The 18412-nt window shown below is 45.5% G+C and overlaps 4 protein-coding genes across 4 annotated transcripts; 3 read left to right on the top strand and 1 right to left on the bottom strand.

Annotated features, from left to right (window-relative positions):
• Positions 1–1374: 1374 nt before the first annotated feature.
• On the bottom strand, positions 1375–3486 carry N7509_008198 (uncharacterized protein; the record flags this gene model as incomplete). Its single annotated transcript, XM_056632835.1, has 1 exon — positions 1375–3486. One exon carries the CDS (start codon positions 3484–3486, stop codon positions 1375–1377), a length of 2112 nt encoding a protein of 703 aa, XP_056483455.1.
• A 2708-nt stretch (positions 3487–6194) lies between these two features.
• Positions 6195–6759, top strand: N7509_008197 (uncharacterized protein; the record flags this gene model as incomplete). Its single annotated transcript, XM_056632834.1, is given in 2 exon segments — positions 6195–6417; positions 6431–6759. The coding sequence occupies 2 exon segments, from the start codon at positions 6195–6197 to the stop codon at positions 6757–6759; spliced, it is 552 nt and encodes a 183-aa protein (XP_056483454.1).
• Positions 6760–8543: 1784 nt separating this feature from the next.
• N7509_008196 (tubulin alpha chain) lies at positions 8544–10385 on the top strand (the record flags this gene model as incomplete). Its single annotated transcript, XM_056632833.1, has 7 exons — positions 8544–8555; positions 8747–8805; positions 8866–9019; positions 9083–9170; positions 9226–9297; positions 9357–9860; positions 9916–10385. The coding sequence occupies 7 exons, from the start codon at positions 8544–8546 to the stop codon at positions 10383–10385; spliced, it is 1359 nt and encodes a 452-aa protein (XP_056483453.1).
• A 1370-nt stretch (positions 10386–11755) lies between these two features.
• On the top strand, positions 11756–12311 carry N7509_008195 (uncharacterized protein; the record flags this gene model as incomplete). Its single annotated transcript, XM_056632832.1, has 2 exons — positions 11756–11828; positions 11920–12311. The coding sequence occupies 2 exons, from the start codon at positions 11756–11758 to the stop codon at positions 12309–12311; spliced, it is 465 nt and encodes a 154-aa protein (XP_056483452.1).
• Between the last annotated feature and the right edge of the window lie 6101 nt (positions 12312–18412).

The following is an 18412-nucleotide window of genomic DNA, read 5'->3' as shown; positions in this document are numbered from 1 at the left end:
TTACGCTGTATAGAGCTAATCCTGGTAGGGGAGGATATTTACTTTCTTCCCTGTGGATCTTACCTTATGCGACGCATCTCATTCGTGCACTCATTGCCACTCCCGAATCTGAAATGGGTCATCCCGTAAGTTAACATGGGCGTTCCAAGGATTCTAATTACTGTAGATGAGCCCATATCACGTCAATTATATATCTCAATCTATTCAACATGAAGCATGGGAACACAACTAGGATTAAGCACCAACGCCGTCAGTCTTGAGCCCATCTCGGTCCTGTATACTTGAAAATAGCCTCGACCCCAAGAGTAAATGTGGTCCATATCCTCTCCGATTCCCTCCGTTGCACGAGCGGGAAGAGGGAAGGGTGTATGATGAGGAACCCCCAACCTGTATCCACTACCGCATAGGGTGGCGAGTGACAGTCAATAGTCGAGAAGTATGAATAAACACTGAGGAAGATGTCGCTTCGGCTCCCAGTGCCTTCTGGCAGCTGCCGTTGGTAAAAAAGCTAGAGAAAGCGCTTCGACGGAAAACCGTCCGCCATCGCCGGATGACATCTGATGATACTGACCTTGTCGCATCAACAAGCCATCGCACTAAACGCAAACTGACTAAGGGATTTGATGACACTGATATTACTTGGACGGCTATCGAGAAACAGCTTCTGATATGGTCCGATATCTTCTCGAAAGGTAAGGAACTTACGCTGAAGAACAGTTTCAACTATGTAGACAATCATCATTCTTCTCAGTCCACCATTCGGGAAGGGAAGAAAAGAGGGAAATCATCCGTCACGCAGAGGATGATCGGTGAGCGAGACGCACGGTTTGATGCGGAGGAAAAAACCTCAGAAAAGAAGCCGATCTGGCACAGCGTTTATTATTTGATGCGAGGTGACTCATTTAAATGTCCGCACGGGCCTCATTGTTGGGTGGACCCGATGGCAAAGAAGCATTATCCACTTAAAGCTCATCACCTAAGACGCCCTATAAGCCATGTTGAAAAAGGCGGGGATCTAAGGTGGTAGTTTGAACAGCCCAGTGCTAGATGAAAACTGGAGTTTATGTCTTCAAATCCTCGAGGGGCATAGCAGGTGGGTCGGGCCGATTGCCTGGTCGCCAGTTGGAAGTCGACTCGCACCAGCATCGGATGATAAGACCATCAGGATCTGGAATCCGGCTGTGTACGTCTAACCCTCGAGGGGCATATTATCCCGGTCAGTTTACGTTGCGCAATATCGATTGTCGCTATGTGAATGCCCTCTCAGGGACAGTCGCGCCTTGTGGTCGACGAGCTACCCGTATATCACTGATAATGCATCTCGAGTGAGAACCAGCTTGGTCTTGGTCTGCACCGGCGTATCCGGCAATACCTTCAATCAGTCCCTATCCATTTCCAAAGCACGCGCACCAACTGATCCCTGTGCACAGGTTTCCCGATATAGTCATTCATTCCCCGAGCAAGATATGTCTCGCAGTCGCCCTTCAGTGCATTAGCCGTAAGCGCCAGAATCGGCATGTTATTGTTCATTTCCCGAATACATGAGGTGGCTTCCAAACCATCCATGACTGGCATACTGATATCCATAAGGACAATGCTGTATGTCAACGGTTTTTGCTTAACTAGCCGTACAGCTTCCGCACCGTTCCAGGCTAGATCGACACGCTCAAAACCTATGCTTTGAAGAAGCTTAAGCATCACGGTGCTGTTAACAAGATTGTCCTCGACCATCAAAATGTGCCTCTGCGGGGCGATTTCCCGTAATTTGTCCATAAAATTTGTCAGTGTATCCGTGGACGATGTTTCGCGTTTCTCATTTGATGACACTGAGTCGATGGCGCCCATTCTGGCTGTGAACCAAAACACGCTGCCTTTTCCATGAAGGCCTGGCCGATAGCCCACCATGCCGTCCATAAGTTCCGCCAAGCTCTTGCAAATAGAAAGCCCAAGGCCTGTCCCTTGGTATCTCTTGGATGCGGAATCCGCATAACGCGTGAAAGGCGTAAAAAGGGTGTTAAGAGCAGAACTAGGAACTCCAAGGCCCGTGTCTTCGATTTCAGTCCTGACAGTGTATGCCTGGGAGTCAGATTCGTCAGGCGCATATGATAGAGATATTCGAATATGACCAGAATCCGTGAACTTGACGGCGTTGCCCAGCATGTTCTGTACAACCTGGCGATATCGCAGGGGATCGCCTCGCAATGCTTGTGGAAAATCTGCCGGGGTCGACAAGACCAGCTCGACTTCTGGTCTCAAGAGAGACCGGCAGTTACGCATAACAGCGCCGACAATACTTTTGATATCCACGATATCAGAAATGATGGAAAAAGATCCAGAGGAGAGCTTCGAGTAATCAAGCACGTTATTAATGATCTGGAGTAAAGTTGTCGTCGAGTCCTCAATGATGGATGTATACTCCAGCTGCTGCTTCGTGAGCTCGGTGTCTTTCAACAATGTGAGAGCGAGCTGCATGCCGTTCATTGGGGTTCGAATCTCATGACTCATATTTGCAAGAAAATCGGTTTTCATCTTGGATGACTCCTCAAAGGCTGCGATCATACGGGTTTCCGCCGCCTTGCGTTCCGTCAAGTCACGCGTCACCTTGACAAATCCAACATGTTGGCCAAACTGATGGATTGGGGTAATCATAACGTTAGCCCAAAATCGAGATCCATCTCGTCGATACCGCCAGCCCTCAGCTTCCATCCGGCCATTTTGCAGAGCCAAGGCGAGCCCCTTAGCTGGCTTATCTGCGCTACGGTCATCGGGACTGTAGAATAATGAGAAGTGTTTTCCAATGATTTCCGAGGGAGTGTATCCCTTGAGCAATTCAGCGCCACGATTCCAGGTAGTGATTTGGCCATGAGTATCGAGCATAAATATGGCATAATCTTGAACAGTATTGACCAGAATTCTGTACGTTTCGTTCACGTAAGCGTGGTGTTCATCAGACGTTTCGCAGTGATCCTCTGAGGTATTCTGAGCTTCCAAGACAACATAAATCAAAGCTGAATCTTTGAATATCGGCGTGACGCGAAGCTGATAAGCGGATGTTGAGTTCTCAATGCGTATGTTCTCGATCATCTGAGTTTTCTTTGAAGAGATGGCTGCGCTAAGGGCGCCGTAGAGAGAAAGGGTGTCTGGCGCAGGGATAGAATAGGCCGGAAGGTCGCTTGCGCTAGTACCCAATACGTCTTCCCTAAATTGACCTGAAAATGTACAATGACTATCTGAAACCTCCACAACGAACAGATCCTGGTTGAGGATCAGTGTAGGAATGGGAGTGTAGCGATAAATAGGACTCAAATCGGCGGATATCCGCTCAGTAAATGATCTCGTCTTTGTACCAAGCCCATCATTCGAGAGACAGTGAGATTCGGCTGGCCCTGCTCTCGTATCTCTTGAGGCGCTGTGGCGATGATCCTCAACATCTGGGGCAACTGTGTCATCCATAGAAAGGTTCAGTAAGCGTTCACTGAGAGACATGTTCGGGGAGTGGAAAGCCGAGTTGAATGTAACCAGTTGACGTCGATATTACAGTAGTACCAAATGGATCGTTAGGCTTGAAAACCCCGTTTGAGCTTGGGGACCCGACAACCGAAGCGGTGAGTCAAATACGGCACTATTAACTTAGTTCTGCATGAGGCATAAAAACTGTGGGGACTGATGGCACTGGCCATTCAGAGCTCACCGTTCTATATCTTACCAGGATCTTGTCAAAAATCCTCCCATGGGAAAACAGGCCATCGGCCATGCATGGTTTGCTCAGTGTCTCTGCTGCGGGCCTCGATCTGCAATATTTTCCCCATCATTTCGGGTTCCGAAATGGTTGTCATGCGAAGATTTGACGGCCAGTGTAGCTTTGACCCCAGCAAACTGCAAGTTCCGTTGGAGTCCGGCTCCACTGAGCTGAAATCGCCACCGCTATCCCTATTGGGGTAAAATGTACAGTATACCTTAAATTGCGCCGAACCCTTCACGAAGAAATTGCGGTATTCAAAGTTTGTCTTTGTCCACCCACATATGTCGCGAACCAGCCACATAAAAATGCAAAGAAAAAGCCGGGAATCTCTTCCCACTCCAACCACCCCCTGTTGGTTTCTTTACCCTTCCACTAACATTTGCCTCCGTTATCTTGTCAAACGGCTCGCTTATTTGGAAATATTTGTCATGAAGCTGCATCCTATGAGCGTGAATCTGAACCGTTCTCCAGCAGGAGCCCCGAATCACATCCAATCTCTCGAGATGGCGAATTTGAAACAATTGTTTCCACGCTCTGGATCACACCTTATAACAGCTGTCTGCAGTATTTATTGGAACACGGTCAATACACACCAGTGGTACAATCGCTAGCCGCGTTAATTAATATTCGGCTGCCTTACCAACGGCTATCTCGCGTCGACATCTCATCGGGTCCATATGTTACAACACCGCCGTTCTTTCCGCTGAGACCGTATATTCGACGACTCATTGTCACGGCGCAAGACTAGCCAAGTATTTTGTTGGCTTTCTTCGGTGATGCTTGTGACCCTGGTGTGAGCGGCATCCTTAAGGAAGAGCGATTGATTTATCTCTTAATGGCCAAAAGTGGCGGGTGGGTATCCACAAAGGCTGCTTACGATATCGGGAGCCCGACGAGCAAACTCCCTTTCTACGGCCGCTACGCAACCCCTCTGAGCAAGAGATCCAAGCAGCCGAGGTGCAGTGGAGTGAATGGCTGGCCATGGAAGATTGGGTGGTTGGCGAGCGAAGTCCGTGGTAGGGCGTCACGACAGAATCCTCGTCGGAACCCGATGGATGATCGAATCAGGAGTCCTTTGGTAGTCCGAGCGTACAATTTCCGGCTTGGACGGACACTTCACAAGAACATTCCAAATATCAACCGGTATACGGTTGACTGCGTCCAATGCTCCTGATTATGTAGGCTCATACTGTGGCATCATTGCCACTCATGCGTGCCTTTTGACTGGGCAGCTACACTCACTTGCTGTTCAAAGACCTTTTGTGTCGAGAAAAGCCAGGCTAGTGTGATGCAACAAGTCAGTCAACTTCGTTACAAGATTTTGAAGCCAACATACCAAATAGTAGCCGCTGAAACAAAAAGAGTTCGCTATTCTTTGACCCGGGGTGACAAAGGAATGCTTGCGAAGGACCATTCGGCTGGCGAATGACCGGGTATTTATAGCCACTTAGCCAGGCACTCGGTCTGCATCAATGAGATCATAATTGTGAATTACAAGGGCTCAAGCTCAAACTACTCTTCAATGAATAACTGGCTCAACATTTCATCACTGGCTCAAAGCAGTTCTCAGAGGCATTGCATTTTGCGCCTGGTGATCCGGAACATAAAAAACATCTTTTGGCTGTTCGCATCGTATAAATAGTCATGAGAATGCAACAGAAAAGAATTAACAGTTATCAACATTTACCACCGTCAGTCCGCCCTTTATTGCGATGGGCGAGGCGACGAGGTCATATCATTTGATTTCACTCACCGGCCATGAGCCCGTAAGTACACGCAACAGCAACTCACCAAAGGTAGGCAGACCGCAGGGTTATTCGTCACCCACCTCGCTTATCGGAGACAATCCATCACACCTACACAATATCAAGTAGATACAAGCTATGACACGGCACGGGACTGATTCGCACAGCCCCATCTCAAAACAGTGTTTATTGTACAGCGATCCAGTCATTAGTTTGATTACGGGTTTGTAGAACAAACCTCTGAGGTAAGCCGCGTCTTTACAAAGATATTACCCACATAAATCTCCTGGGAACGAAGCGGATGCGGGTAGGTACTATTACTCAGAAATATAAGCCAATTAGTGCCATCAATGGCCCACATGCGAACAAATTTTCAATGCAATGATTGGTTGATAATGAGAATTTGAGGCCCTTCTGATTTTTCTTGACAATCAAGTGTATAAAGGATGATCACTCACTGTTGGGATCATTTCAACACCCCGCGATATTAGAGGAAAAGGCTAAAGGCCCATTTCAACGTTCCCCAATGTATCTCTGTCCGCTGTTGCTACATGAGGTACAGAAATGTGACTTGTCGGTACCGTATTACCTATCTAGATCTCACGAAAGATTTTTAACCTCCCTCATATCCCTGAGCCTCACCAACTCATTTCTCTTTGAAACACCAGGCTCTGATTCTGCAAAACGATTTTTCTCGCAGATTTGACATGTTCTCCAATAATTCAAACGCCGTGCAAATAAACCCGCGTATTACCACATTCTTTCTTGCCACCACTTGGCTAGCTGTTGCTAGCCTCATCTCCATAATTACGTATTGTGCAAGTCTTCTTCTTAACCGCGCAACGCATAACCTAGCTAGTGGCAGCGGCTGGATTCTGGACATAGAATTCAAACGCCTCATGAACAAAGTCTGGTGGAGTACTCGCAGTGGTAATTCTTTCAGCTTTGCTTTCAACTTTTGGAACCGCTCTTCTTTTTCAGCCGAGATTGCTGAGCAAAGACAGTCAGGCTCGGGCCTTTTACGGCTGCATCCAGCTTTTGTTAAGCTTTCCTCTTCTATGCATCGAAGGTTACCTTGCCGGTCAAATCCGCGGCTTTCAGTCCTCTTTCAAATTCTTTACAAGCCAGGACTATACTCCGTACTACGAGATCATGTATTATGGCGCTACGAGCAAAGCTATATTCGGCACTCTGGTGACCATTTATTATCTAGTTTATGTTTTCGCATGTCTTGATAAAGCCCCTGGTATCCAAAGCAAATGGAAGTGTTGATACAATTCTATATTATAGTCATGAAGCACTGGCAAGAAATGTTCACTCCAGATTCAATCAAGACGGACCATGGCCCCATTGGGCGGGAAGTCGCCTTGAAATAAAACACTATTGTGTACAAACTCCCCCGACTGTAATGTGCCGTAAAAATCGCCTATACTGTACTTCATTTGGCATCTTGAAATTACTTCTTGGGATATAGAATAGTGGTACGTGGAAAAAAAGTTCAGTAGATAGTAGGCAGGGTTTTACGCAAAGATGATATCAGTGTTCAGATCTAAATCTTTCACTTCAGTGATAAAAGAATGTCCCATACGCCAATATTCCAAAATTTCCATCCACGTAGTTATAATTAGTCTACAGTTTTTTCACTGAGCAAAGGTAAACTTGGCTAAAGCAACGTCTGGATTCTGAACATAGTACAGAACCTCTGACTTCCAGTGAGAAAACATTCCATGCGATATAAAGAGGCGCCAATCAATCACGGAAAGAAACAATCCTTCGTTTCTATTTAGCTCGTTATCACTTAGACCCGAGAAGGATGCCCAGCGTCGCGTCGAGTACACATAATCCTGAGTGAACTTCCAACCCAGCATAAGAGCTGCGAGAAACATCCGCCGCTGACACTGTAGAGGCTGAAGCTCCTGGGGCACTTGAAACGGCTCAGTGGGGAACTTTTGCTTAATCGTGAACCGCAAGAGAGCTAGATAGTAAAACGTCGCGATGAGTGTATGATATGTTGTATGAGATCTCCGAAGAATATTTTTCAGATAAACCCGAAACCCCGTTGAGGTTTTGGGGCTGTCCTTCCTAGAGGAGACCAAAGGGTAACAAGAAATCTTTCCGAGAAATCTAACAACGCAATTAGATTAGCATCACGAGTTTCTTGCTACTAGATTACTTACCAATGAGATCTTCGATAGAGGCAAGCCGTCTGATTCCTTTGTGCTCGCTCAAAAATTGAGCCATGAGAATCAAATTCAGGGATAGCGAGAAAGAGAGATAGGCTTTTCGCCTGAATTTTGGGGGACAGGAAATGCAGAATTCCTATTCAGGGCGTTTGTAAGCATAGTTTGAAGTAGCTGGGCATCAACATACCGACCTATCAGTAGCTCTCCTTTTCACGACTTCCGATTCGCGAACGTACATCGACCCGAACATCCAGCTGATCATTCTTTGCTTCTTCTGACCGGGCCACCGCAGCTCGTCCCCATTCTAAATCAGAGAAGGGCCAGTAATATACGAGGGAGGTCAAGTCGACATGCGGCTACCCAAAGCGGGACATGGTCTTACTCTGGTGGGTTCATCATGTCCTTCCAGGGGGTGGTACTTTACCACTAGAGATTGGATAATTCAACGGCCACCCAATTCCCCGCATGTTTTGTGGTATATGTACCAGATAAACTCGGGAATACTCACATTTCAGAAAAGCCTTAGCCCCTGAGGTCTAGAGACACTTCAACAGCAGTTTTCAAGATAAGTTCAATCAATCAAGAAATCATGACAATTGGTTCCCTCAGTACTTGCGTATATGGATATCTTATATTGATATGAGATTAATGCATGAGTAGTCCGTATCAGGATGACAGTACAATACCATAAATACACGTGCTCCAACACCAGCTGACTACGCCTTAGCGCTAAACCTGAAAGGGAGAGAGAAACATAACAAATTGGACCCACTTTAACCTATTTTGGACTTCAGTTTCCCAAAAAGTCGACTCCCTTTCATTTCACATCTGCCTGCCTGTACGCGACAGCCTTTTGGATTTTGACCATACAGAATGCGCGGCGAAGTACGTGCCAACCTATTGCTGCTCAGGGTTCTCCATGTAAATGGTGTTGCCCTCTTCTGTTTCTTTTCCAGCCTTGAACCGCAAAATACGGACAGCCCAAAATTCCGGTGTGGCTCTCAATACCATTATTGTATCTAAGGCCACACAAACCCCTACAGGAAATAATGGAAACCCATATACTGACTCATTAGATCTGTCATCTTCACATAGGCCAGGCTGGTACCCAACTGGGCAATGCTGCCTGGGAGCTGTAAGTCTTGATTCTCTTGCAATTCATTCTGCAATGACTCACTATTGATTGATGATATAGTTATCTGCTCGAGCATAATCTTCTGGCTGATGGTCATATCAATCCTGATTATGTCCAAGAACTTGACCAGAGCGGCTCGTATGAGACATTTTTCACCGAGACTGGCAATGGCAAATACGTCCCACGCTCCATCTTTATCGACCTTGACCCTTCGGTGCGTAAAGAGTGGCAACCAAGTTTAAATGAAATTCAGACTGATGAAATTGCGGCGCTATAGCCCATTGACGAGATACGCACTGGTACCTACCGCCATCTGTTCCACCCTGATCAGCTGATAAGCGGAAAAGAGGATGCGGCTAATAATTGTACAACCCCCCGAGATCTTGAAGACGCATACCAAAAAAAGCTAATGTATATTAGATGCTCGAGGTCATTATACTGTTGGCAAACTGCTCATGGAGGGCGTTGTAAACCGGATTCGCCGCGTGGCTGGTGTGTATATGGGAATCCTTCCTCTCGTGGCTTTGATATGTAGACTAATTTCCTTCCAGATAATTGCACCTCTCTTCAGGGATTTTTGCTCTTCCATTCCTTTGGCGGCGGAACAGGTTCTGGTCTCGGTGCACTCTTGCTCGAGCACCTTTCTGCCGAATTTTCCAAGAAAACCAAACTAGAATTTGTGGTTTACCCGTCCCCGCGTGTGGCAACTGCAGTGGTGGAACCCTACAATGCCGTCCTCTCCGCACACGATACTATTGAGAACTCCGATTGCACATTCCTCGTTGACAATGAAGCTGTGTACGATATCTGTAAGCGCAACCTCGACATTCCTCGCCCTGGGTATGACCATCTCAACCGCCTTGTGGCCCAAGTCGTTAGCTCTGTTACTTCCAGCTTGCGCTTCGATGGTGCCTTGAATATCGACTTAAATGAGTTTCAGACAAATCTTGTGCCGTTTCCGCGAATTCACTACCCCCTCATTTCGTATGCTCCTGTCATATCTAGCACCCACAGTGGCCACGAGAGCTTCAAGGTCAAAGACTTAACCTTACAGTGTATGTGCCTCCTCTCCATTTAATTCAACTATGCTTCGTACTAATTACTTGACAGGCTTTGAATCTAAAAACCAGATGGTTGTTTGCGATCCACAGAATGGCAAGTACATGGCTGTTGCCCTTCTGTACCGAGGTGATGTCGTGCCTCACGATTGTACCCAAGCTATGGCTCACATTAAGGCCAAGGCCTCTTTCAACTTGGTTGAGTGGTGTCCAACCGGTTTCAAACTGGGAATTAACAACCAAAAGCCCATGAACGTCCCTGAGAGCGAGCTTGCTTCTGTCGACCGCTCGGTTACCATGATCTCCAACTCCACCGCCATCGCCGCGGCATGGCATCGCCTTGACTACAAATTTGACCTCATGTTTTCCAAACGTGCTTTTGTCCACTGGTACGTAGGTGAGGGCATGGAGGAAGGAGAGTTCTCCGAGGCTCGCGAGGACTTGGCTGCTCTGGAAAAGGATTATGAAGAGATCGCCAGTGATACTCTCGGCACGGACGTGGATGTGGGCCTTGAGTACTGATTACTCCTTTATTTTGTTATTATGATTTTACATCTAGAGTTTGTCTCTCTACGAAAGATCTTTTGACGTTCGTATCTCAACATTTCCATTCCTATGGTATCTCGCTCGAGTTGGGATTTAGATCTTATTTCTCAGATGTTAAATCAGTTACCATTTTACAGCCAACCCTAATTCGTCTTTTTGCAGTCGGCCTCCTAGTTTTCATGGAGAGGACTCTGGTAATTCTGATATTCGTGACTGGTATTCTGAAATCCATTATTCGCCGTCTTACAAACATTACTGGTGGCAGGCACGGCGCAAAATGGCTGAGAGATGCTAGCGTGTTGCGGGCGCTCGGTTCCAGTGTTCCTTTCGGAGATCTAGGATGGGTTATGTGCAGATTTTAGAACAAATTCGGCAGAGTCAAAGTATGTACGGTGCTGCGAAATATTAGCCTTCCAACTCAAGAAAGCTGTTTAGACTCCGAACTCAACCTTTGATCCTTCGGAAAATAGCTTCTCTCGGAGAGGAACAACGCCGTAGCGCCGAACTGCCAGGGTGTTTCTGTCGAAGGGTGGCTTCGATAATTAACTGAAGCCTGTAACTCACTAATTTGTCAGAAAGCTTACTTTAAAATCTGTGTGCGCTTCATTTTCGCCTGGCATATTGCAGAAAGAGTTGTAGAACGGATTCGTTACGGGTGGCATATTGCTTTGTTTATAGAAAGGTGCTTTCTCACCTAATACTTTGCCCGGCATGATGTCATGCCACCGCCTGTGACTCATTTCGTTGAAAATGGGGGCAATAGCGTCAGGATCACGTGGCGTAAATCGAAACCTTAAGGATTGTGTTCCATTGATGGCAACTTCTTCTTGGAGTATGAGTCGCTATCCAGATTGTCAAAGGCCCGAAAACATGGTTAGCCACTGTAATAGGTAGGGTGGGTTCAAGCGATCATTTTGATTTTATGGGTCTCTGGGTCTTCCTGAAAGAGAATGAATCTATGGATGGGATAATGACGGACGACGCTTGGTCTCTGAGTGCTACGTACGGACCATTAAATTTCATTGGTCGGAAATGAATGCCAGTAGATTACGACCAGGATGAATATATGAGAAAGTCCACATGAGCCATCTACAGTAGGTGGTTGAAGAGTCCTGATAGCGCCCTATTTGAAATGCTATTGGCTGGCTGGTAGAATGTGGCAGAAGTTTTGCAGAGAATTTGGGTTATTAAAAGTCATGCGATTGGCTGGGTAAACTAGCCGCGCATTCAATAGCTGGGACTAGGCCTCGCCAAAACCCGACGTCAGGCCCGCGAATTTCATAAGCGGCCGAACTCCCCGTCCTATTTTCACCACTTATTTTAAATTCAGGGCCGAGTGACGTTCAATGTCCCAGAAGGCTTTTCCTGCCAAAACCTGCTTTGCGTCGGTATTATTGGATGCAAACGGAGATCCTCGTGGTACGTATACTGTGGCTAAGGAATTAAAAGGTGGTGGGTATTTCAAAGCCTCTGGCAATTTTCTTAGTTCAACTTACTACTAAACTACCAGATTACGACGGCTGGCATATCTTATCCACCTATCTACACCTTATTGACTCAATACATCAAGTTATTAAAGATACGCATCTTTCGATCGCGCAAATTTCGCTCACTCAATGCTATACCAGTGATTTCAATGCAATGGCATCAAACTCAGGAGCACACCAGGAATTCGGGGAAGGTCCTCGCCTACAGGATAATGCTGCCTATCAGGACGACAGTGCGCTGAATATATATGCTTCCGCTTGGGAGCGTCGAGCCAGGGTAGCACGGAAAGACGCTGATGCAGCAGAGTCACAAGAACAGTGGGAGGACTGGGATTACTATGTCGATCTTGCCGATCTATGTGAAGGGATGGCCTGGAAAGCTCGCTGTAAGATGGAAACTCAGGGTATCACCTGAAGGTTCGGTGAATGACGGTCGATCGAACTGAGATTGAATTTGACCTCCGAGATTTAGGATCTTACGTGAGTTTCTGGACTGTTTGGGATAAGATTGGAGTATAAAATTTTAGGCAGGGAGCTTTGTGATCGGTTATCCTAAATGTTTCTTAAATAGCCTATGCTAAGAACTTGATCACACGGGCGCGATTGCCATATTAAACATGGCCTTCTCTGCTAGCTAGCCAGCATAGTACACCATCTCATTGTTGGTGGCAGGAAATGCTATTTATAACTCGAAAACGGCTTTTCACCACGAGGATGGCAAATATATGATGAAAAAGGCCCAAACGCAATTAAGAGATTTTCATAATCTTGGCCACAGGAGAATTCCAGTAAACGCTGGACTTTACAGCGACCATCAATCAAGTTCCGTCCAACGTTCACCTAAAATGGATGTACTTTCTTTGTAGCTCTCCCAAATCATCTCGCATCACAGCAAATATAAAATGGACTCCCCGGATAAATTGACTGTGTGTTAATCACCCTTCGCGTGGGTCGTGGGTCAGTCTTCCCAAGTCATTTGCGTGGAGCTTTATTTGGCTCCCAGCTACGACCGTTTGGTAGATTCAAATGACATTGAGCTCACTTGAAACCTAGTTTTCAACCTGATATAGGCCGGAGACATAGAAGACATATGTTTTATGACCGACCATAATCCATGTTTGAAGGCAATGATCGTGAAATACATGGCGACATGGTAGAGGGTGTATTAATTGTGACTTCGAGACCTGGTTGAGGCAAATGGGACTAGTTTATTCTCTTAGCTTCTATAGAAAGTTTATTCGATTTACTAGTTGAATATACGATCAAGGTTTCTTAAACTATCCTGCTCGGTTTTCACGGATGCCCACCATACTATCAGTGGTTTGGGTAACGCTTTCTTGAATTGTGCTAATCTTTGAAATCTGCATTCATCCATTGGGAGTTGGCACATAGCTCACGTTTCCATATATGGTGATCAAGCGCTCAGAGTGCTGGCGTTCCAGGTCGCTCTATTGCCATTCGTTAATTGATAGCGACAAAATTTAGAAAGATATACTCACAGCGCCATTCCGACTGTACACATTACAACGATACCGTATAAAGCTGGCAAAAGCAAAAGCGTATCTTCACGGGAACCGGAGATTGGCCTGTCCATTATTAGGTCTCGTATTGGACTTCAAGATAGAAATGCAATCATTTACCGAACTTATTGGAGATAATATATATTCGCTATAGTATCGTATGATATTTCATCCATTTGGGGAGAAAAATAACCGAAGCTTTAGTATCCGTTGGTTTTCATGGGTCTAGCGAAAATTGTACACCGGAAAATCGGATAATCAGGTGACGAACTAAGTCATATCTTATTGTCAGCGCATCGAGTGGTATTTTACCACTAGCAAGCGATTGATTACCCAGGAACCCACATTTCTTTGTGTTTTGTATGGTAAATTGGTTCAACTAGCACCTCGGTGTAATAACCACCGAGTATACGCACATACCGGGGGGGGGGATTTCAACCTGCCCTCGATCGCATGCTTATTTCGATTCAACCAATCATTCTATCCTGAATTGGTTCCGCTTGATCTCATTCGTCCTGAATGCATACTAGTCCATACGCTTTTAGCAAGTGCTGATAAGCTAAAACTCAAGCTAGGCTACGTATCGCCACGAAGACATAATTGGCCCAGTTCTGGAAACTGTATTTACGGTAATTTTGATGATCTACCAGAAATACATCAAGAAAAATGATGGGATTTTCTTTGACCATATTAGGTTTAGCGCTAACTTTGTGGGGCGCTAGAAAAGAAGGCGCGAGTGTCAAGGGGGTAATCTGCTTTCGAATTCTACCGTATACTGATTCGGTCGTTAATTTATCTTAGAAGGCTTAGATGGTCCGTAACAATCGTGGTTAAGCCTTTAGAGCCGCGGGAGGCATCATTATTATTGTTGGCCACCGCATCCTTAACTTTGCGAGGGAAGGTCGAAATGACAGATGATGACGTAAATAGGGTGGTATTTATTGTGAGCTTCGAAATAAGTCCTTATTCGATAGATACCTTTCTCTGAATTGTTATACTTTGGCATTATGCTGATAATTTATTTTACCAGAGCGCTTATTCTGCTCTCGGCCATATTCTACCTCCACTAATGAAACAATAGATCATCCTTTTTACGGATTCCGGGTGACATCAAAACGAGGACCATGAGAAGGCTAGCCTCCCTCTGTGGTTGGATATGATACCCATCAACATGTCTTAGCAAAAAATGCTATTCGGGCCAATAGAATGTGGCGTCAGTATTTTAAGCTCTTGAGATCTCATGGTTTATGTGATTGGTCGGATAAAAGAGCCGTGCATTTTATATCTCGGGACAAACAACTCCATAGGCTCTCGGCCTTTAGTTCCACCAATACTCAGCTTTTTGAGGACAAATCGCTTGAAATACTTTCAAAACACAGTTAATGTTACCATATTGCTTAAATTTGTCATTCAAGATCTATGGTAACCGCGTTTACCTTCAAATAAAAAACCCCAGGAGGTCATTTGCCTTTTGAACTCCCGGTCTCACAGCCAGTGCAGATCTTATTAACATCAGTGGTGGCTGTCTATCCCGAATTTTTGTTTATTCTCACGGGATAGGAATCCATTTTACAACAATAAATACCAGTTGATTTTATCCCTTCTCCAGGATTTGCTGGATGAACCACAGTCCAACATATTATATGACACACATGGAACGTCATCTTTCCCGAATTGTACTGCAAATGCGAAACAAAGCTCGAGATAACATCTTCTAAACGGGACTGCGACCTTCGCATATTAGTTGCTCACAACAACATGCTACAGAGCCTAGCACAAGCCTTTGTCCTCCAACAGGATGGACCTAAACTCCCCTTGAAGTTCGAACCCGAGTCAAATGTTATGGCCTGTTCGGAGCCCGTTGAATATCTATCCCCATTGCTATGTTCGGATTTGTCTAGTGAAAGGAAACTGTGGTCATACGAAGAGGACGAAACCCATCCAGACTGCCCAATTATTCAACGAAATACCAAGGAATATCAAGCAACAACTTTTGCCAGTACGTAATTCCTGCAGTCCGTTAGTCACAATGCTACGGCTCTGAGTACTAACAGAAGGTACATTTCCGGCTAGCCATTCTATAGTTTACCTCATAGTTTGTCCGTATGTGAAAGCAAATATCTGCCTGGGCGGCTTTCGAAGGGCATGGCTCTTCTGTCTGCACAATAAGCTGGAAGTACGCCGCATTCGGAAAGTGGCACTATGCCAGCGGCAGCGAAGAAGCATTCAGCTATCTACGGGGAAGTATCAGTTTGAATTGATTCTTAAAGTCCCGAACTAAAGAAGCTATTAGATAGTTGTAGCCGGCTGGGCAGGTAAAATCAGTGTCATTTGCTTGAGGCACAGTCGAGCATCAAATCATTTCCTCTATTTCAGAGCAAAATCCTTCAGCGCTACTGAAGCCCGTGCTTTGAGATTGTTCTCGGTTGTTTCAATGCAACGTGTTTCCTTTTTCTGCTGGAAATATCTGAACAGGAACGCTTAACCTTCCGCTGATCTTTGAAGAAGCTACATTTGACCCTGCCAAGCCCGACTACGTCATTTCTTTCAATTCTCGTCGGTAACAATGTGCCACCAAGATGTGGATACGTAATACCGGCGTCTTTTCATCCGTTGTGTGATAGAGCCTAAACCTGGGGTCCGCACCTAACTGGTACCGTCAACCTTGACTGATAGGTTCGGATCTGGCCCCAACCAATCCGAGAGTGATCCACATGTGCTACCTGGATCTGCTAAGCACACAAATGGCTATCATTTGTCTGCATATCTCAACCAGTTGAAGCCTCTTGTGAATGTCCCTAACTTTCGCGGGATAATGCAAATTATGATAAAACACTTTCTAACCTAGGCTACGTATTGTTCGCATCCGATGTTCTCAGCGTCTCGGGGTGGCTCATCAGCCATGGAGCCTTTATAAAATTCAAGCTCATGGTCTGTCTGGATTGAATTTTAGTTTTCCCAACTTCTTCATCAATTAATCATGATTCCACCCAACGAGATTTTGATGAGGTAATGGAACTATATTTCAGGATTAAAGAACCCCCTTCCTATATAAAGGATTTTGTTGCCGGTCAGGAGCTGTAGGCGTTATTCGATTAGTTACATAACGTACTCCATCTGCCTCGGGATACCACTATGATGGCGGAGATACTGCACAATCTCCCTCTATTCTTTGAGCTTCTCAGAGACTATGTCAGCTCTCCACGTTTGACCTTAGGATGTTACTTTGCAGGGCTGACCATACCAATAGCTGGACCTTAATGACCTTACCGTACTGGCTCGGACGTGCCGTGAATGGAAAAATTTAGTCATCCCACATCTATATGACACTATCCAGTTTCATAGCCCAGGATGCTTTGGGGAAAATGACCGACTTCAGCTGAAACTGGATACCTTCGGAGATCCACGCTGTACCAACCTTCAGTATACTCAGCGGGTATTAGTCACAGGGTCCTGGTACGATATCTACCATGAGATCGACTCGAATCTGGGCTCCCAAAGTCTACTTTCACCAGCCGCGAGAATGTTAAGCAATATCATCGCTTCATGCGTTATACGAATGACGAATATAAAGGAATTTATGTACAAGACCCTTCATTATAATTTTGTACCCATCGCACGATCCATAATTATCCTACAGCGTGAATACTACTAACTATATTGAACAGCTGGGACCTAGCAGTTTCCCCGACTCAACATCTCGTCACCATCCTGATTTTCACGTCGACGCTCCAGAGCTTGCAGCTGCGGCTAGGTACTGACAGCACGCCCTCACCTTACTTCCACCCACCGATAAAGTTTTGGCCTCCGATCAATGTCAGGGCATTGGTCCTCATCCAGATCGACGATGAGTCGGTCCTGCGATCCATAGGGTCGGTTCTTCGAACTGCCACTCGCCTGAGAGAATTGACCATGTGGGCTGATGGAGATTACATGCTACGTTTCAGTCAAGTCTCTAGCTCTTGGTGTGGCCAAGTACCATTCAAGCTAACATCTCTGGACCTCAGGGGATTTGTGGACTTGGGACGGCCGTCATGTGCGCTCTGGAGCCTGCTTTCGCCGGTTGATTTGAAAACTTTGTCCTTGAATACCAGTTTGAATGTCGATTCTCTCGATTTTTCATCATTCTGGGAGACTTCAGTTGCCGCTGAGCTTCGACCAAAAACATTATCTACGAACCTCGTCATGAATGGGCTAGAGGGCTTCATACAATCATTTAGTGGTTTAGAAGCCTTCAGTATCACATCACCGAATACTGCATGTGTGCCAGAGCGTCTAGATCTTCTCCTAGATGCTTTAGTGAAACTACATTCGGCGACGCTCAAAGTCCTCTCAATCGATCCAAAGGGAGCACTTGTCAATCACCTGTTGGATGATGCATCGCTGAATCAACTTTCGAAACACTTTCCTAAAATGGAGGAATTGCGATTTGGAATATTTGAAGCTATTTCAGTAAGAAACTGTTTATGATAAACCCCTTTTCAGACTTTGCTGATCGCTCCTTAGGTGCATGCTATCCAAACAGTACTGAAATTTCCCAATATCCAACTGCTCTATATCACCTTAAGCAGAGGTTCCACAGAGTGGATCCTTGTCGGCCAGGAACAGTACCTGTCACAAATGTTGCAAATTGGAATGGCTCAGAAGCTGAAGTATTTTATTTTTGATGATGGTCCTTTGTTTAAAGTTATTCGGAAACCGCTCCGAATAATGAAAGAAAGACTACCACTTGGTATGATTAAAGATACTTTCCTTCTTGGAGACATGGTATTTGGGTGGAATAGAGGAGAACATTAGATATTCAAATTAAGGTTAAGTATCTATTGGATATTAAGTATATTTGCTATACTAAATATGATACTGGTCACAAGGTAGAAAGTAATAACACCGTTTTATTGTACTGCTCCCGGCAGCATCATATGTAATATGCTCATTTGAATTCTCAATTAATATCCCAGACATCAGGGTACAATTAAAGGGGCCTGAGACTAAAGCA

This window comes from Penicillium cosmopolitanum (assembly GCF_028827165.1).
Source record: "Penicillium cosmopolitanum strain IBT 29677 chromosome Unknown utg000009l:1.0-9042332.0:1.0-9050551.0, whole genome shotgun sequence".
Taxonomy (NCBI): domain Eukaryota; kingdom Fungi; phylum Ascomycota; class Eurotiomycetes; order Eurotiales; family Aspergillaceae; genus Penicillium; species Penicillium cosmopolitanum.
This window is presented reverse-complemented; position numbering and strand designations above follow the sequence as displayed.